Source organism: Nematostella vectensis, chromosome 4, assembly GCF_932526225.1.
Source record: "Nematostella vectensis chromosome 4, jaNemVect1.1, whole genome shotgun sequence".
NCBI lineage: Eukaryota > Metazoa > Cnidaria > Anthozoa > Actiniaria > Edwardsiidae > Nematostella > Nematostella vectensis.
The window spans coordinates 12,390,224-12,410,993 of record NC_064037.1 but is presented as its reverse complement, the minus strand read 5'-3'; the positions used below and the strand labels follow the sequence as shown (position 1 = coordinate 12,410,993).

Below are 20,770 nucleotides of genomic sequence, written 5' to 3'. Positions count from 1 at the left end.
GAATCAGTAATATTGTTGCATTGAGGTCAAAATAACACTTTGGAGAACAGATTAGCATCATTAAATTGAGTATATTGTTGTTTCCAATATCGATAGATCAAGATAACTTCTGCAGGTATAAAAGAATGTCATCATAAAATAAAGGTTATTGTAAAATCCAGTATTGTAAAGTCCAGGTTCAACAGTTTCTTATTGTCCTTGTTTGGTTAGGCTATACAAGAGCTTATATGCTTTTTCCTGGGACATCAAGTAATGGGAAAATTCTAGGATCTACAAACTCCTATATGACCCTGGCACTTTGTCAATAAGAACTTTGTACAGGAAGATAATGATGATTCTATACTTTGATAGGAACTCCTATTAGGGTCTCTTAAAAGGAGTGTTACTTACTGGCTTCATTGTCGACAGTGATATTGACAGCTATTCATCTTTTCTCTTGGGGTTATTGACTGCAACATAGTGGTACAGGACAACAAGTAGGAACAGGGTCACACCAAGGATGTTGGCGAAGGCAGCAAGTTGCATGTCTGTGATCATGGCTGTGGAGTGTAACAAATAGATAAATAAAAATAAACTTGAAGTAAAGATCTCTCCTTGCATGGTAAAGTGTGCTATGACCAGAGCTACATACAAATTATTACAATGCACAGACGGCCTTGCGCATGGTGTTGTGAATCAGAGCGTAACAAAAATTCTAACACTAGGTTTATGATTATAACTTTGATTTTAAGAAAGCTACACACTTTTTATTTTATTTGGATAATGTTTGTCTAAAGTGCATCTCGAATTCAAAGTTAGAGATAGTAAAACATTCAAAAACATTTAAAATATATATATAAATAAAAACAGTGCCATAAAAACGGGCCATTTAAAAGCCCATTTTTTTATGAACATTGCTCCATCTTTTTGCTATTAAAAAGAAACTTTTTCTTTTGTAGCTTGATCAATGTCATAAATAGATGGACTTGAAATTCTCTTTAAGATGCTGTCCTTTTTATAGAAAGAGGAAAAGAAATGTGAACAGACGGGAGCGATAAGCAGCGTTAGAATTTGTTATAGAAAACACAAAACGTCAAATTACGTCGTGCCTTTTTTTTGCCTTATTTTGCCCTTTTTGCCTTCATTGCGCCTTTTTTGCCCTTTTGCTTTTTGCCTTTTTTTGCCCATCGCGCCTTTTTTGGCCTTATTTTGCCATTGCGCTCTTTCTGCATTTTCATTGTGCGTTCTATGCAGCATGAAGTATTTTTTCTATCTATTTAAAAGTATTTTTTATCCCTAGACAATATCAACCATTACGGACATTAGCGAAATCTAAAACAAGTGCGAATAATACAAATACTTTTCTAGACGTAATTTCAGAAGAAAGGAATGGCTGCTGGTAGCCTGTTGATATAATTTGAAACTCCTCGGGTATTTGTCTACTTTCATTTCTTGCTTCTCATCTTCTTATGCAAGACAAGAATTCGCCCCCTTCGAGTTTAAATATTGCAAACTTAATAGCATGGAGAAATATACATTCTATAACGAAAATAATTTTAGAAGCCTAAATTGTTCAATGATAGAGCTCCCATAATCTGAATTTTCTGAAGCTGGATTAAATTTTGATTTTTTTACAGCAGGATTCTAGAGAGGTGCGCGATAGGGCAAAAAAAGGCAAAAAAGTGCGCAATGGGGCAAAATAAGGGCAAAAACATGCGTGATAGGGCAAAAGAAGGCAAAGAAGGCAAAAACAAGCTAGGGCAAAAAAATGCGCGATAGGGCAAAACTAGGCAAAAAAGGCAAAACACATTTCCAGCGTTCAAATGTTACGCAGCAGTTTCTGATTACTACATAACGTACGTACTTTGACAACAAAATGTCAAGGTTTTCTATTAGGTTAGAAAAATAGTATGACTATTTTTAAAACTACGATAATCAAACTTTTATATCACAAATTCCGGATACATATAAGGCAATACTTAAGTAATTGCAGTAAATCTAAAAGGAAATATCAAGAAATTCCTTGTTGAGCCAGGCTTGCGCAACACCGTGCCCAAGGCCAGATTTGTTAATTCAGCCTTTACTTTCAGCAACCCTGGAACAACTGTAATTTCCTTTATCGATCCTCTTGGATTTTCGTACCCTTTAATTTACCTGCTTTAATAACAATATTGAAATAAACCTCTGAGTTGCTTGTTAGTTTTGTGACAAATTGTGTGATGTCACAGACGATCCTGTAAAAGGTTTGTTTTAATTGGTAGGGGAATAGTTGTTAGTATGCAAGTGACTCCAGCCAAACATAATCAGTTGTCTCTATGCTACACACATATCCACAACATAAAAAGGAACTAGTCATAAGTTTATCTGAGTTTAACGCAGTGATTTGAATGGGTGTGTTATAAGGGGCACCCTGTGCTTGAATCAAGCCCATAAATTATCATCAACCAAAAAATCAACAGCAACATATGCATATTTATTGCAATTATCATCGACTATTAAAAATTGTTGAATTGGATTGAGAGAAGACTTGTAGCACATCTAAAGTTATTGAGGTAAAATTCTTATACTTGAAAATCCCCAAAAAACTACAATTATTAAAAACAAAAACCCAATCTTAGTGTGAAATACAAAACTAATACACGTGTGCAATTTGTTATCCAAAGTGGAAGATTTCCTATTGTTTCTTTTATTTTATATTCTTACAAGCGTACTATTCGAGATCAACTTGCCCAAATAGCTTCGCTTTGAATTGTTCATCTAAGTTATGAATTCTAACTTTGCACGATAGCGCTTACCGGTCGTTTAGTCTTTCTTTACGACGATCTCGATCACTAAAGGAAGAAGCGAGAGAACGAAGCCACTCTTCACACGACACGGGTTCGAAAGACTGGCCGCGGGAAACTGGGGGGGGATGAGGCGGCAGGGTATGACGGGAACAACAGGAAGCCCAATCGTTTATTATTTTTCAGTAAATTTCACGGGGGAACTGGGGCGATATATAGCGCAAGATGGCGGCTCTGCTGCGGAAAGGACAACAGTTATGGACATTTATGACCAAAAACAATCCTGGATTTGACAGAGTTTTGGAGAAGGTAACATTACTCTCATAACAGCTTGGAATGACCCAATCGTGTAAGGATTCTCACTTTCCAGATCTCTTTAGCCCGAGTATCAGGCGATTTTATTATTTTTTTTAATAAAAGTACGCCTGACACAAATACTAGACGAGACGCCTGCCGCCCCTTTTCAGGTCGCTGTCAAAATACATCAGCTGTCAATACGGCTCGCGTTGTAGCGCAATTAAATGCCCAAATCAAATTATAAATAGTATTTATGTAAAGCAAAATCACAGTGGTGTTATATGCAAGGGTAATAACTTTAGTAACCACGAACCACGGTGAGGTAACTTTATGACTTAAATGCTTTAAAAAAACTGAGAGGAAAACGCAAAGATAGTTCACGGCGCAAGAGATTTACAGTCAGATCCACACATCACCAAATTACTACAGGATATTCACATCACCAATTTACTAAACAGTAAACTCTACATAGACAAACCTTTTCTTGAACACAAATTTAATTATTTGATAAATTCAATCGATCAACTCGCAATTCCTCTCACAAACTTCTTGAATTTCTGCTGCCTGGTCTATCTAATAATTTGATAACTTCTACTAATGATATCCGTAGTATGAAGGCAGTTTCTGTGGCATCCATATTTCCAGTTCCTTTAGGTATAACTTTCCATGCTAGCAGAGGCCTCTTTTCTCTCTGTATTTCGCTTGGCTGGCGTTGTGAAGAAAAGAGACCTCTGCCATGGGTCACAACTGTTTTCGTTGCACATGCGTGAGCGTTTCAGAGCGACCGCATGACATGCCAAAACCCCTACCATAGCGCGAAAGCTGTCAATATGCTAATATGCTTTGCATGGGTTTTTGTCGCAAATTATGAATCAAACTCCAGTTAGTTCTCCTCTTCGAAAAAAGAAAAAACTGTTCAATTTCAATCACTTAAAACCTTACTAAAAAGATTGAACAGCATACGCAGAAAAGACGAGTTTTGTCTTGTTTGTGAGAAAAATTTCAAGACATCTGAGCAGGTGAGTTTCTTCAATGTAAATGTCGCACAGTTGGACTAGAAGAAAATGCTACAAAACTTTTTGGTAAACGTAGATCAGCTTATTCCAGAAGAATATGCAAAAGCTGTAAACGGCAGATTGACTCGTTAGTCAAAAGAGAGAAAATTCTGAATGAAGATAAGGCATTGAATGGCCTCTTTCATAATTCGTCTTGTGTCTACGGAGGACGCCATTTTCAATGCTGGCTTATTGTCCCGCAGCGGATACACGCTTCACGCATGCGCTTGTCATTGTGGGCTCAAATAGTGGCCAGTAATTAATGAACGGAGCATGTGCTTTGGATCCCCCGTCCACGATCATGGACAGCGGTTTGATCAAACGATGAACATGATGATAAGGGCCAAACAGAGTGCGCTTTTTATGAAACATAAACATGAAAATTCTACAGTATTTGTATCAGGTACTCTTTTTATCGCTTCCTGGTATTTACTTCTTAGGGAACAATAAAAGGGCCTGACACTCTAGATCTCTTGGAGTAATTTTGAACCCGTACTTATTTTAAGTTACATGCTCAAATTTCTGTCATCATTTCCTTGATTTAGTTTCCCCCCAAAATGGTGTATTTTAAAGCAACTTTCCAAACTGAAACAAACCTCCTTCACCAATGGCATCCTTGGAATGTAATTTTGCATAGGCAGTGAAGCAGCCTCACACTTCCCTACCCATCTTGTCCTTTGCAGCCTTTCATGCCCTGAAATCTAAATTGGGAGAGGGTCAGATGATGACAATAATGTTCTAGGGTAGGTTCAGGACTATGCTGCCTGTGTAAATTACATTGCAAGGATGCTGACGGCAGGGGCGGGGGCAAAGGCTTTTTGAAAAGGAAGGGATTTGACCCTCCAAACATTTTGTCATATTATTTTGAACCCTAATTATAAAGTCAGCATGTACTACACAATGCAAACAACAACAACAAATCCACATTATTTTTTATAGTTGGATGTACACAGCTTCATACAAACTCAAAAAGTTGTTCTCTGACCTTATAGGCTGAGCTTGCTGCATTTGGCGGAGGCAGATGCATTATCAAGATGACAGTATCACAAGAGCATGAAAACAGAATGGGAACTTTGCATGGTGGCCTGACTGCTACTATGGTTGATGATGTAACAACAATGGCTATTATTAGTCAAACAGGTCAAGCTGGAGTGAGTGTTGACATGAATATAAGGTACCTAGTGCATTACCAAATGTACTTATTGACCAATAACCCAGCCTTTTACTCTTCCATGCGAACCCATTTCCAAAGTTGCTTCATAAGTTAATTCTGCTTGAAAATAATGCATTACAGCTCAACCAGTAAAACTATGAACACCTAAAATATGTGTGGAATGTTTATTGTCTTCTGACAAATCAGATGCAAGGATTGGTTGGACATATTTTGGGTGTTCATGGTTTTACTGGTCATGCTGTAAGTGCACTCGGATTGATTGTTGATGCTCCAATTTAGCCAGAATTCAGCAGCTAACAGTGAGCATCACCTTTTTGTTTGCCCATTTCTTTAGGGGCCCAGCCTTTTTTTGACCCTACTCATATCTTCTCCCTTCTTTCTTCACCACCTTCCTTCTTCCCCCTTTTGCAGTCCTTTTTCTACCTTTCCCTATTTCCCTTTTCTCTGTAATTCATTCCTTCTTTGCTTACTTGTTGCTTGCTTTATCACTCTTACATAATTTTGTTGTCACCTGACAGTTACCTGAAGGCAGCATGCCGAGGAGATGAAGTGATATTCGAGGGGATCTGTAACAAAGCTGGCAAGAATCTTGCCTTTAGTACTGCTGAGATAAAGCTCAAGGATGGGACTGTGTTAGCTATGGGAAAGCACACTAAGTATATAGGGAATAGTCCAAAAGTAATAGATTTTGATGGTAATTGTAACCAAACTCTATACTAATGACTCCTGTGGTGCTTTATATTGCTATTCAAATCACTGCATGATATTTTAATTGCACTACTTTTCACTACTTTCTGAGCTACTGTCATCATCTTTTATATCACACAGACATTGTCACACTAACATGGCATGTTGTTAAGCGTTGAATATGAATAGTTCTCACTACCATCTATCAAATACTTTCGTTTTACCATATAATACCTATGTCAGCGCAACTCCATTAGCAAATTCTAGGTATGCTTCTGGGGCAGTTACAATAACATCTCAACTCATCAGATATGACCTGTTCTTAGTAGGCAAGTCGCTCTTGGTATAAAGTTTACTGTATTTTGCTTCTTCTAACGCCTTGACAGTTTGCATTTCAATTTTTAATGGTATATATTTGCCATTCGTCATAATATCATGAGACATGCTGAGACTTAAGTATTATGAATGCTCAATATTCTAGCAACTTAGCCAGGTATCACTTCTAAAAAGTAGGTATGTCTCCAAAAGTAGGTATGTCTCTCTTGCTACATGACAGACACCAGGAATAAGGCACTAGCTCCATTACAATAAAATAAGGTACATCCTGGAGTTCCAAAGAGTGAGGGGGGGGGGGGGGGGTGCCACCTCAGATAGAGCTCTGCGCAGTAGGATAGGGTAGGGGTGGGGGGATGCATTGAATCTTTCTTTTTCTCTCATGGATTTCTTGATATTTTTTTCATGTTTTTATGCAAGATCTCGAAAATACGGCGCCTGATCATGCTATGCCTACTAAAAAGAAAACATCAGATTTCTGTGTCGGATATTGACCACGCCCAAGGACAAAATATGCCAAATTTGCATAGAGGGATAGAGGTCGAGGAGCATTTCTTTGCAAAGTGCATTGCTTACGGGGAGCAAAAAAAAAGAGAGGCACAAGTCACATTATAGCACTTTTTCCTAAAATGTATAAAACTGAAGGAGAAAAAACCCGGAAATATTCAACGAAAATTTGCAAAATTTACATGGGATGACATGAAGGAAAGGGCACTCGCTTTCCTTTTTCTATTTAATAATTCATTAGAGTTAAGTTCGTGAGCCATGAATTTCCCACAAGGTCCCACACAAGGTCTCAAAATGTCTATGCCTATCAAATTCTCGGTTCCTTGATGGCGCCAATCAGAGCCTCGAATGTCGCTTTATTTAGTGACAGTTGTAAGGTCGCGTTCGGCACAAGCTTATCGCCTGACCCGTCATTTATAAAGAAACATCCTCGGAAACCCATTGCCTAAGTGTCAGCATTTTTTTAGGAGTGAGAAACATCTTGTCTCCCCAGTCCCCCTTCAGGGCGTTAAGTCACAGGCTCGAGAACCAGGCACAACAAGGCCGCCTGAGGGGGAGGGGGTTGGGAACGGGAGAGACGAAAAAGGAGCCCTCCACCCCCCACCGCCTCGTTCTCGCGCCTCGTTACGCTGACCAGGTAAGACAGACAGATTACTTGTAAACGCTTTTACATTGGTGTATATCCAATAAATTAAGTCATTTAAATAATCAAGAAAGATACGACCTTATTTTGTAATATTTGCCCTTTAGTGAGAAGCAGTCGTGTACTAGTTTTGCAGCCATCCTTGTAGTAGTTTTTCTCTTGAATACTTGTAAGTTTCACATTTAACTACGAAATGGAATTCATCTTCTACATCTTATACATGTTGGTGAAATTCTTTCTTCAGCCTTTGTGTAGGGTCTTGTGTGCCTCCATTTCTCAATTTGCAAATTAAATGTGGCTCAATACAATTTAGGCGAAGTTAAAACCGAGACTGGGGATTCCAAAGCCCCACTCTTTATGCCTTCCGGGGCTCGGGGGAAGGGGAGGGACTATTAGACGGTTTGATAGCTAAGGGTGGTCAGCTGTGCCACGATACCTGAAGCGCTTTGCCAGCCCTTAGTCGGGCCTCGATTGGTTGCACGGGATCGAGATGGATTTGTGACGTTAGTCAAGGGCATAAGGCTCGGCATTGCATTATCGCTCTACCGTTCACTATCAAATCGCAACTCAACGCAGCAGTTCCACCCCACCCCCCCCCCCCCCTGTCTTTTTGGTAGGTATCTCAAGGGGCAGGTATTCTACTGAGTATGTCTCAGTGTGACGGTAGTGGGCGTGGCTCCGTTGCCATGGTGACCCCACGCATGCTGTCTACCGGGGGGGCGCTCACCACCTAGCCTCAAGATACCTAACGCCTAGCCCATCAGTTGCTAGGTTTTAAGGTTACATATTCTTAGTCAAGTTAGAGCAATCCTATGCTTTATGACAGTCATTGCTGACAGGTAGGTTTCTAACTCATGCTTATTCTTAAACAGTCTTAAAGTTCTCAGTTTATTGCGTTCGTTACTATTTTTCCTATGTCATTAAAGTTCGCTGATCCAACTTTGAAATGTTATGTCTTTTAACCTTAGGTAAATATTGTTTTAAAAGCTCTGTATTTATTAACTCATTTTGCGATACCCAGGCATACCCAAATCCAACACTGAATATTATTTCTTTTACTTGAACTGTTTTTAAAAGAGCCTGGTCATCCTTTGTAAATAAATGTGTCCAATATATTATACTTCTGTACGTTGAGTCAATTTGGATAGGATATCTACCTAGTTCACCTTTGGCATGCATTATTGACAGAGTTCTTGCTGGTTCCGAGTAGCATTTTGCAAAACTTGAGATAAACATGCTCTAGTGGGTCTGCATCGCTCACATCATTTTTGTCATCTGCGCTCCAAAATTTTCAAATTTTCAAATATCTAGGGCTTTTAGCGCAGTCTTCTTTCATTCCTGTGTTTTGGAATTTTTAGGGGAAAATTTTGCTTTTGGGATATTTTCTTAGGGTTAGCAATTTTTGGTGTGTAGGTATTTTTAGGGGTATTTTTCGAAGGGGGGGGGGGGGGGGGTGAGGGCTGCTAGTAAATTTGATTTGATCGGAAATACTGTCTCAGTCGGTAAGTCCCCGTTAGACCTTTCGTATGACCTATGCATGTGACTGGATCAAATGTCTGTGAGCCTACGAGGTATCAGTTACTCACGTAGTGAAGTAAATATAGATTCAGATATCCCTTCCTCGCACAGACCACATACATCCAAATCAAGCCTTAAAGATGTCTACGTGGATAAAGTTTTGTTTCCTTGTTGTGTTTTGCGCTTTGTGCACAGAGGGGACTCCGGCAAATTCTAAGCCGGATTTCTGGAAATCGTTACTCGAGAAACTAGGGACCAATACTACAATGAACTACGAGCAATTCCAGGAGCTATTGAGACGTCTGAAGATCGGCACTGACGAGCGAACCTCTACACCCAACGGAATTACGAACAAGGTCAGGTAACTCTCCCCCGCACTTCATTCCACTGGAAGTTTTTTATGTCAAGTTCGCTTATCAAATCAGTCGTCTCCAGAATAGCAAGTAAATCAAAAGTCAATTGGTTCGCAGTTCAAAAAAGGCATCTGTGCTGGCACGGGTGCTACCTCGCATTCAAAGATAGCGTAAGCTCTATTCTTTATTTAGAGGATATTCGGGGTAACGAATGCAGGGAAGATACAGGAAGACCACTAGAATGTTTTTTTATTTCAACTAAGCTCAACTAAGTTCAATTATCAGACTAAGCTGGGTAAATCCTCAAACCCTGCTTGATGTCAATGCGCGTTTGCCTGTATAGTATGTCAAGCGCATGTTATATAAGAGATATGGTCCACCCTAGATTCCCATGGAACCAAGAGACCATGGTCTCTTGGTTCCACGGGAATCTAGGGTGTATCGCGTGATGAGAGCTCCGCGCGTCGTAGTAGTTAAATATATCTAGCGCAGGGCATCTTATAAAATACGTAGAACGGAAATCGTAGGGTATATGGCGTGACGGAAGCCTTTGCGCCTCTTTGTCGTTGAACCGTCTAGTGCATCTAGGATGTCTACTGTTTAAGAGCCGAGGAAGTGAGATGGGATGAGGGTGGATGTAAAGGGGAAATATGGGTTTTATTTTGGTTTAGAGAAGTGATTCGCGCGCCATGAATTATGAAGTATAATTTATAGCATATTATACCCATGGACTATTAAGTAATAGTTTATAATATATTACCCATGGACTATGAAGTAATCGTATAAAATCATAACTGCCATAATCAGCCATGGACTATGAATTCATAGTTTATGGCATATATATATTACCCAAGAACTATGAATAGCTTATCACTTATAGTATATTTACCATGGACTCAATGAAGTAAAAGTTTCTGCGACGCAGGGGCAGCATTTTATGGTAAGATTTTGGTTTGGGGTCATGTTCCGCAGCCTCACTTTGAAAACTAAGGCCGCAATAGACTAGAACTAAACTTCAGTTTGACAGATTTTGACAGACAAACAATCGAACATTGTGCCATGTTTTGACATGGGATTCGTGATCTCTCGTACGGTTTAATAAATCAGCGAGGAGTACACAAGAAAGATTTTTAGAGCAAAATTCGGTAAGTTTGGAAAATGTTCACTCGCCAGTTACTTGGGACGAGTTACCACAGCTTTCAAAGAGTATTGAAGGAGAATTTAGAAACAGTATCAGACCGATTTTCCCGACTTATATGAGCCGGGTCGGTAGCGTACCATCTCGACAAAATTGGACACTCAACACAACGAGCATCCTAACTCAATGCCTAAATACTCTAGCCCAATTGCTTATGGACTGTACGGCGTTTAGAAAAACTTATCAGTTCAAAACAATGACCCAATGCCTGAAGAGCTTATAATGTAGAACAATCAAAACAGATTATTGAATGCTTTTGTACATATAACGCAAGGCTGTTGTGTTGTTTTTAAAACTGACCAAATAGGACGGGGAGGAAATGGATATGACAAAAAAAAATTCCTACCAATCACGACTCCCGGAAAAAGAATATATTGCCAAACCCTCTAACAATTAGCCGACCTTACGTTGGTATTTTAGCGAAGAAAGACACTCTCGCTACTTTGTAACATTTCAACTCTAAAGTAACTGTATATCACTGTCGCAGCATTTCCTTTCTTTTAGAAACTTCTAGTTTATAGCATATTGATTTGCCGCTTATCGCAGAGAATTTGACAACAGACGGAGGGCTGTCACGATAAGCGTGGGAACGAGGCTAGAGGCGGCGAACATATTATCGCGTGGGGGGAGCGGGGGATTGGGCGAAAAGATACCTGATCTTCTTCTTTTGAGGCCCGTCCACTGACACATTTGAAAGTCTAAGCACCTTCGCCGTCCTCTATATCTCGAAGGTCATCTTTAATGCATTCCTACGTGAAATGAGATCGTAAACACTCGACGTCCTGATGACCTTTGCGCGGTTTCTCGAGAGAATAGTCACTGTCTTGTCTGGACATATCCTTTTGTTTATCTTGTGATCTTGACATTTGGAAGATTGCCCTTTAGAGCAACGTGCGCACAACACTTTGTAACTCAATATGATGAAAGCATTGCCGCATTGCAGCATTGCCGAAACGTCGAAAAATACATATTTAAGAGGTTCAAGTAATTTTACATATATCATAAGCATAAGACAATCACTGCACAAGACCATCAACACTACTTTGCAGGCCCGTACCCAGGAATTTTCTTGGGGGGGGGGGGGGGGGGGGGGGTGCGAAATCCGAAAAAGTGGACCTAATTTTTCCTGTGGGGTTTGAGGGAATTCTCTGAAAAAATCTGACCACCCGCGAAAAAATGCTTTTTTATGCCTTTTAAGTATCTCCACGGGACGTTTATTGTCGGATTTGACTACATACCAGAGTGATCTAGCTTATGCTTTATAGTTTTTTCTACAAAATAGCACGTCTATTGAGAACTGAAAGTGGACCTTCGGCCGTTGTGGGGGGGGGGGGGTACAGGGTACGGGCCTGCTTTGTGACCCAAGTTCCAACCGCGCGCAATGATGAAAGCGTCGACGCTCTCAGACTTTTCCACACTAACACTATTTCTGCAGAGGTGTTGTGAAAGTCAAAAGGCTCTTCTCCATTCTTCGTTGATTTTTTTGGCTTCCTTTGTTGTTTTCTCACAGCTTCTGCTGCAGCGCTCGTGTTCTCTACTGATACACTAATCAATGTCTGTCAATCTATCGCCGCCATCTTGTTTGCTGACAACACCAAAAAATTTACTTTGGCAAAGCGTTGCGCAAAAAAGGCCGAAGACCTGTTACACGCATCGTTTTCCTCGATATTCGTCATTGACGCAAGAATATGAAGTCGATTAAGAAACTGTGTTGCTGTATCACAAATCTGGCCATGATATAATCAACGGTGAACCACGAAAAAAACGTCGCAAAATAACGACGCGGGTAACATTTACTTATGCGCTACATTGTATGGTTATATGTGAATATTTTGCGTGACCGTGATGTTCTAACGTGAGGGTGCGTGACTGTTTGGGTAATTGCAAATATGGGCTCTAGTGAAAAGAGCGCGCGGTTTTAAAAATTCACATAAAAAAGCCATCATATGATTGAACCATATGATACCGTATTGAATGATTTTATTATCGTTACATGGATTTCATGGGAATTTCGTGTTTTGTTGGTTAGCTTCGATATTTATCGTTGTATGTCCATCGATTTCCATGTTTTCGTTGCTTCTTTTTGTTGTAGGACAGGGCCTGGACCCAAATGTGTGAGGGGGCCTGGACCCTAGTGTGTGAGAGGGCCTGGACGCTAATATACGGGTACAATCTTGTTTTAAAAAGTGTCCTTTTTTCTAGCTCGCTCGGTAATTTCCTTATTGGGAGTCCGCTTCAATCACAGGCCCGTAGCCAGGATTTTGAGCGAGGTGGTTCGTTTTTCCATTTCAGCGGACCAAATTTCCGGTATACCCCTCTCCTCGCCTTATTGCATCAGGCAATCAATCTTGTATTTAAAATGTTATTAATAGGGTACTTTTTAACATATAGCGATAATAATAAGGATAATTATTATAAAAAGGTTTCTATAGTCATTTTAAAGACATGTTGATGTGCACGGTATATCATCTTCGGCCAAACGTTATATATTTTTGTTTGCTATGAGCAGACCTTCAAGCCGGGTTGGGGGGTTCGTCCGAGCCCCCCGAAAACCCCCCCCCCCCCCCTCCCACCACCACCACCACCACCACCACCACCACCTGGCTACGGCCTGTAATCATTTTTTCGCTTTTTTATAGCTCTAGAACTTTGTAAGTCGTGTTTTTCCACGTAAACTTGCAGGAATTCGTGTTTACTACGATTTTGCCGGAAGCCATCTTGGAAGTGGAGCCTAGTCACTAACGTTTTAGAATATCACAGGTTTCCCGCGCACTCGCCCCAGACTCTTTTAGACAATTTAAAAAACGACAGCCATTGATTGATATTTCATTTTCCACGCTTTTTTTCTTTTACGCCAAACTCCCATTTAACGTGCGGCTCTTTTTTGTTTTAGTGCTGGGCAACCAAAGATTTGATGAATTATGCTGCAGCCAATAAGACAGAAGTAGACAAGTCCGCATTCCGTGATATTTGCCCGGCCCTTGTGCAACAGGCTGCTTCTGGAGCGTGTCATGACGCCCCAACAACAACAAAGCACACAGCACGACCTACCAAACTGAAAGGTTAGTCCATATAGGGATATAAGAAAACAATAGGCTAGTCCACATAAGTGGTAGTTTCTTGGTGTTACGGAACACCAGCACCAAAAACACTAAAGCCAAAAACAAAGACCTTAGAACGAGACAATGAAATAGAGTACAAAGGCCTTGAGCACCAAAAACAAAGCTCTCCGTAACACCAAGGAATACAGGCCCGTACCCAGAGGGGGTGCCCCCACAAAGGCCGAAAGTTTACTTTCGGTTCTCAATAGACGTGCTATTTGTAGACAAAACTATAAAGCATAAGCTAGATCACTCTGGTATGTCATCAATCCATAAGTCAGACATTTTTATAGCCAACATCCGACAATAAACGTCCTGTGGAGATTCTTCAAAGGCATAAAAAATCCCTTTATGTTCTTTCTCACTCTCCCTCTCCCTCCCCACCCTCCCCCCAAATAAAATCCTGGGAACGTGCCTTGAATACCCTTGAATACCCTTGAATACCCACACAAGTTGTTTCATTTACCTTGTATGGACTAACGTATTGTTGTCCTGTCCTAATATGGACTATCCTATTGTTTCCATGTACTTTCATGGACTAGCCTATTTTTTCATTTCCATATATGGACTAAATCATTGTTTTTATGTCCTTTTTCATGTCCTTATATTGACTAACCTATTTTTTCTTTGTCCATATATATGGACTAACTTATCGTTTTTGGACATACCTATTGTTTCATGTCCAAATATGGACTAACCTATTGTTTTCATGTCAATATATGGACTAACTTATGGTTATTGGACTAACCTACTGTTTTCATGTCCAAATATGGACTAAACTTTTGTTTTCATATCAATGTATGAGCTAACTGATCGTTTTTGGACTAACCTATAGTTTCTATGTACTTATTTGGCAGCATGGGGGTACAGCATCCTGTCAGTGTTTATTATCAGTGTCGGGTCCATGGTGGGAGCTGTTGCGGTCCCCTGTATCAGACACTCCATGTTCCAGATGGCTCTAATGATGATGTCATCTCTGGCCGTGGGCGTGTTAGGGGGTGTCGGAATATTTCATCTCATCCCTGGGGTAAGGTTTGGCTTTTTTTTTAAAAAAAGATTAAACAAGTGAATGACTTGATGAATGACATGTTAACTCCACGCAGTTTACACTCACTTAGAGTGTTTTGGACCACGGGTAATCGTTCCCAACACTTTTTTAAAGAACTTTAAAAAGTTTCCTAATAATTACTAAAGTTAATGAAGACCTATGAGAGACGGACCTGGCTCAACGTCCCTATCCAAGAATACGTGAGATTCACATGATGATAAGTGGCAAAATAAAAAGACAGACAGCCAGACGGACAGAAAAAACAATCTACATACAGCCAATCAAACAAAATAATAAGCGGTGATAGACAGGAAGACAATCCACATAGTGTCAGACGACCAAAAATAATAACCGGAGGTCATAAAGACGGGCAGACAGAAAAACAAACAATCCACATACAATCAAACCAACAAAATAATAAGGCCAGCAGAAATGCGGACAGAGAAAATCTACAGTCTACAGACGAACAGAATGACTGCAGACAAACAGAAGGATGGACAGATAATCTACAGACAGTTGGACGTAATGATGATAAGCGGAAAGACAGAAGGAGGGATGGACGTACAGACAAAACATATAAGCAAGCAGACGTTGTATCGCGACCCCGCTTTTTCAAAACATCGATTTGCTTTTGTCTTTTGGGAATTTCTGTCCCGCCAGTCAAATTATTCTTAGCCAATCAGGTTCTTGCCATCTCTCGCCTAGTGCAGTTGCCTGGCTTTCTGTCGCGACACTGTTTGGATTTCGTCCCAAGGATAGCCAGGGAAGTGCACAAAGCGAGACTCTGATTGGCTCAGAATGGTTTTACTGACGTAACAGAAAACCAAAACAAATCGTGTTTTTAAAACGCGGGTCGCGATACAACAGATTCGACAGTAATGCCGCTATATTTTTTCTAACTTGTAGGCACTGGGTCATGGTGGAGATGGGGACTACTTGTACTTGTACAAGTGTGCAGTAGTCGCTGCAGGGATATACCTGTTTATTATCATGGAGTATCTTATGCAGATTTACCTCAGGTTCTCGGGCGGCCACGGTCATACGCACCAGCTAACAGAGGTACAGTCTAACCTTGGCATATTGTCTATTCGCGTATTGAAGAAAATAGAAATTGTCCGTATATTTCTGGTGCATATTCTAGTGCTTGTATTTGTATGAAATTTATGTCCTTATTTGGTTTGTATGTCCTTGTATGATTTTGTTTGTCCTTATATGGTTTTATTTTCCATGTATGGCTTCTTTCATCTTCATATAGTTTTGTCATTATATGACTTTATTTTTCCTCATGTTATTTTGCCCTTATTTGGTTTTGCTTATCCTTATATGGCTTTGCTTATCCTTATATGGCTTTGCTTGTCCTTATATGGTTGTTCAGGTTCACACACCCCTAGAGGCGGTGAAGCCACCAGAAGAGATGTATCGTCCAATCACGGAAGGAAATATAGGACAAGGTGGTACCAACAACAACGGTCTTTCTCAAAGCACGGGTATATATGCAAGCGCGCTACAATCAAAACACCCAATAGAAATAGGGTGATTTAGGTCCACGACGCCGGCAAGGGGATGCCGCCTCGCGCACGTTCGATTGCGCGCGCACGCTAATTTTTGCCGGCGTCCAGTCCTGGGGCTCGTTTCTCAAAACACCCGAGAATTCTCGGGCCCGAAAACGATTTATTCCTTAAATTTGAAAAGCTGGCTAATTTCTATCAAATTTATGGTATCTCAATGTGTTGAAATAACGTCAACATCGTATTTTACCACAAAGATTCATGTAAAGGATGATTTTCTTTATAGATTTTTAGACTTTGATCTTTCCCGAACTTCTTGGGCCCGAAATTCACATGGCTTAAATATCAAGAGAGTTCTCGGGACCTCGCACTCACACGAGACTTTTCGGGTAACTTTTTGGCTTCAGCAAAACCTCGAAAATAGCCCTATTGAGCGAAATCATTTGGAATATGGACCAAGAGGAAGTTTAAACTGTTCTAAAACATGAAAGCGGTTCTCAAAAAGGAAAACATGCGAAATTTTGGGCAAAAAAGCAAAATAAAGTTTTCGGGCCCGAGCATTCTCGAGTGTTTCGAGAAACAGGCGCCTGAAGAGGACGTGAAAAAGCATGAAATGCCATCCTGAACAGGACGCGACGCCGGCAAGAAAAGCGTGCGCGCGCAATCGAACGTGCGCGAGGCGATGTTCTGGATCTTTTAAGCAAATAATTATTTTTTTACAAAATTATCTCTCGCTAAATAATCATTCTCAAGGTTGTCAGGCATGGCGTAGCGAAATCAAACTGAGTGAATCTTTTATTATCGTGCCTCAGTTCCTCTCGATCCCCTGGAAGAGGAGAACCCGGAAAAGAAAAAGCAAGTGATCAAACCAGTCGCATGGATGGTCCTCCTTGGGGACAGTATGCATAACTTCCTTGACGGCCTTGCTATCGGCGCGGCATTCAGTAACTCGATCATCGAGGGCTTCAGCACATCACTTGCTATCTTTTGCGAAGAGGTTCCACACGAATTAGGTAAACATCTCCTTCATCTGTCTGTTAAGAGTCAATTTCGTTGTTGCGCGACATCCTAAAATCCTTTCTTCGTTTGTGAATAGCTTGTGTTTGATACGCGCTATTCCCAAACGGGACAAGGATTTTGGATTTGCAGAGGTCGCGCAACAAGAAATTTGGCTGTAACGGAGGCAAATGCCTTCTTTGTCTATACGCTTTGTTAGCAAAAAATAGTAATAATAAATGAATGGCGGCTTGAGACGTGAGAGTGGTTTGTGCCTGTCAGGCGACTTTGCTGTACTTTTGAGCGGTGGTATGACAGTGCGTCAGGCTCTTGGCTTCAACTTCCTGTCAGCGTGCGTCTGCTTCGTGGGCATGGCAATTGGACTCTTGCTTGGCTACACCACCCATGCTGTCAAGTGGATCTACGCTTTGGCTGGTGGAATGTTTGTGTACATTGCTCTAGTTGCCATGGTGAGTGCTTGCTTCTAGAGCTGTCTAGCAGTGGTTCGTATGCGACCTGCCAGCGACAATAATACAACTCGAATCGTAGAGTGTAAATCAGCCTACAACTCGGCTACGATGCTCTGCTACGAAAGTGGTGGGCTAAGGCAATGTCGTAGGCAGGTCGCCTACGAAGTCATACGACTAAATCGTGCTGTCTAAATCGGCCTTTAGGCTACTAGTCTAGAGTCTTTTCATAATGTACAAACGAGCTTTGCAGCTTCACTGTGGCGTTTTCCTAATAAGTGCTACCCTCAAATACACGGCGCATGGGACACATATAAGATAGAACCATCCTTCGCCATGCCAACAGTATTTTGTTGGTATATAAACATCTGGCTAAATCAATAAATGGTAAATGCTAATCCGCGCGTCCAAAAATAGCCTGATCTACGAAAACGCTGTGACTATAATACAAGAACAATCTGTGGGACGTTGATTGCCCATACTGATGAGCCCCTGTGAATTTTTTTTTATCAGCTCCCTGAGGTGAACCAAATGTCAATGAGGGCAGGACAAGGTTCGGTCCGTAAAAACCTGAAGGTCTTCGCCATGCAGAACGTGGGAATGATATGTGGATTTATCATTATGTTTGTACTCGCAATGTATCAGTCGCAAATCACTCTGTAGCCAGTTAAATCCACGTACAGTTGGAATCGTCCTAAAAATATATCCAATTGAAGACGAACCCAAACAACAGGAATGCATGACATCATGATTATTTTCCCCAATTGTAAAATGTTGGACCAATTAATGATCCCAAAATTAAAGATCGGAGACCGAGAACTCCAACTCAGAATGACCGTCGGGCCATTGTTGAAAAGGACTTGGGAAGCTCGGCGAAAAAAATACTTGTTACCTGTTTGAGGTAGTTGTCTCAGATAAAAAGCGTGATTCCACCACCCTTTACAACACCATATGTTCGACTAAAGTAGTCTCCGACAACATAAGATATTCAAAAGAGCGGCGAAGAGTCCTTAATTAATTAATAAAATCAACTACCTCAAACACAACTACCTCGAACACTGAACAAGATTGTCTTGTTATTGTCGGTCTGTCTGGATCTCGCAGAACCCCATATGAGGGGCGTTCCTGGGCCGTTTTATAATAGATTTAGTTAAAATTAGGATTTTAAATGTTTGTAATTTAGAGTTTTCAGTAACATTGTATTGTCTATTTTTTTTTTTGGGGGGGGAGGGGGGTGGTGCCGGGTAACGAACTTCCCCGGACATGGTTGGCTTTCTTGTCCCTGCGTCACCTTATATGTAAACAACTGTACCCGGCCTTACCGAACAACCGAGCTTAGTAACCCGGCCTTACCGAACGACCGAGCTTAGTAACCCGGCCTTACCGAACGACCGAGCTTAGTAACCCGGCCTGACCGAACGGCCGAGCTTAGTAACCCGGCCTGACCGAACAACCGAGCTTAGTAACTCAGCCTTACCGAACAACCGAGCTTAGTAACTCGGCCTTACCGAACAACCGAGCTTAGTAACTCGGCCTTACCGAACGACCGAGCTTAGTAACCCGGCCTGACCGAACGACCGAGCTTAGTAACTCGGCCTGACCGAACAACCGAGCTTAGTAACTCAGCCTTACCGAACAACCGAGCTTAGTAACCCGGCCTGACCGAACGACCGAGCTTAGTAACTCGGCCTGACCGAACAACCGAGCTTAGTAACTCGGCCTGACCGAACGACCGAGCTTAGTAACCCGGCCTGACCGAACGACCGAGCTTAGTAACCCGGCCTGACCAAACGATAGACCTAGGTAAGTACTTATAAAAAAACAATTATACAACTTGATTTTATCTAGTGAAAACGCTTGTCACGACTTCCTTCGCACATGTAACGTTAACCCTATCCCCGCTGGCACTATTATATTTCGGACTTAATCCGCATATATATGATCCTCTAAATGGACAACTTCTCCTTTAATGACAAACACTACCTCCAGAAGCATGGCACCCTCTTTCGCCTGTCTCTTTCTTGGCCGATTTCAAACTAACGCTCTCCGGGACGCCCCTTATAAACCCTATACGTGGTTCAGATACATCGACGATATTTTAAAAATATCAATTGGACAACAGCTGCAATGAATTCACCAACTACCTCCTCAAGCGTGGCTAAACCCGCTTTTCTCAAGAGACAAACCCAACGCGCTGCTAACATTTCCCGCATTGACGACCTACGTCCTAATAATAACAACCACAAAAAGTCCAATCGCATCCCCTTTGTCACTACTTATAACCCTACACTACCTAACATCAACGACATAATCAGTAGAAATTACAACCTCCTACTCTCGTCTAAGCGATGTCCCCTCTTGGCCCCTTTCGCCACACCTAACTTCCGCGACATCCTCGTTAAAGCCAAGCAGGCACACTGAGACTCGCGCTGGCACTTTCGAACCCGGTGGCCTCAACCGGCGTAAAGAAACCGATGATTAATAGGGGTAAGTGGATTACACACACCCCTGTTTATCATCATCCATTATTTTCCTAATACGTTACTCCTTTACTCAATTACTATTGTTATCTTTTGTTAGTTAATCATCAATGAACTTTGTACATATACTAGCTTTAACATGCCACTGTAACTCATTTATAACCTGAAGGGGGCAGGTATTGGCCTGCCGAAATATCGTTAAAAAAAATTCTGCGTTGTTGTCGACTTTTTCTTTTATAGCCAAATTCGTTGTTGCGCGACCTCACGGAATCAAAAATTATTTTCTTCGTTTAGGAATAGCGCGTAGTCAATCAAACCAAACAATCAAAACCAGACAAACAGCCCCAAAAGCTTGTGTCTGGCTACGCGGCTATTACCAAACAAGACAAGGATTTTGGATATTCACCGAGGTGGCGCAACAACGAATTTTGCTGTAAAGGTTTTATTTCATTATCAACTGCCCAACGCAGACCAGCACAGGCTGTCCGGTGGTTTTCTTTCTGCGCTTTTGTAAATAATTCTTAAGCCATTTGAACTTTGATAATTATCATTCGGCTTTATTATAGATGTTTATTTGCCTTTTTTAAGGTATTGTCCAAATACCTTGCTAAGCGGCTGTCAAGTCGGGTAGACTACGCCCCTT

At 41.2% G+C, this 20,770-nt stretch overlaps 2 protein-coding genes and 1 long non-coding RNA gene across 7 annotated transcripts; 2 read left to right on the top strand and 1 right to left on the bottom strand.

Moving 5' to 3' along the window:
• Positions 1-436: 436 nt before the first annotated feature.
• LOC116615752 lies at positions 437-2,991 on the bottom strand. The gene is made up of 2 exons (XR_004295107.2): positions 2,775-2,991; positions 437-539 (listed from the first exon to the last, which is right to left on the bottom strand). It is a non-coding gene; the product is annotated as an uncharacterized LOC116615752 (long non-coding RNA).
• LOC5508848 (acyl-coenzyme A thioesterase 13) lies at positions 2,964-7,523 on the top strand. 2 transcript variants are annotated; one of them, XM_001629372.3, is made up of 3 exons: positions 2,964-3,071; positions 5,107-5,288; positions 5,807-7,523. In XM_001629372.3, exons 1-3 carry the CDS (start codon positions 2,988-2,990, stop codon positions 6,006-6,008), a joined length of 468 nt encoding a protein of 155 aa, XP_001629422.1. In that variant the 5' UTR covers positions 2,964-2,987; the 3' UTR covers positions 6,009-7,523. The 2 variants fall into 2 exon arrangements, with proteins under 2 accessions (XP_001629422.1, XP_032233575.1); XM_032377684.2 differs by having other exon boundaries at positions 5,107-5,265; positions 5,807-6,004.
• Positions 7,524-9,011: 1,488 nt separating this feature from the next.
• Positions 9,012-18,847, top strand: LOC5508879 (metal cation symporter ZIP14). 4 transcript variants are annotated; one of them, XM_001629373.3, is made up of 8 exons: positions 9,012-9,332; positions 13,421-13,589; positions 14,486-14,655; positions 15,583-15,735; positions 16,052-16,127; positions 16,997-17,197; positions 17,463-17,650; positions 18,161-18,847. In XM_001629373.3, exons 1-8 carry the CDS (start codon positions 9,117-9,119, stop codon positions 18,308-18,310), a joined length of 1,323 nt encoding a protein of 440 aa, XP_001629423.3. In that variant the 5' UTR covers positions 9,012-9,116; the 3' UTR covers positions 18,311-18,847. The 4 variants fall into 4 exon arrangements, with proteins under 4 accessions (XP_001629423.3, XP_032233567.2, XP_032233569.2 ...); XM_032377676.2 differs by having other exon boundaries at positions 9,013-9,332; positions 16,052-16,163; XM_032377678.2 differs by lacking the exon at positions 9,012-9,332 and adding an exon at positions 10,219-10,474 and having other exon boundaries at positions 16,052-16,163.
• Positions 18,848-20,770: the final 1,923 nt, after the last annotated feature.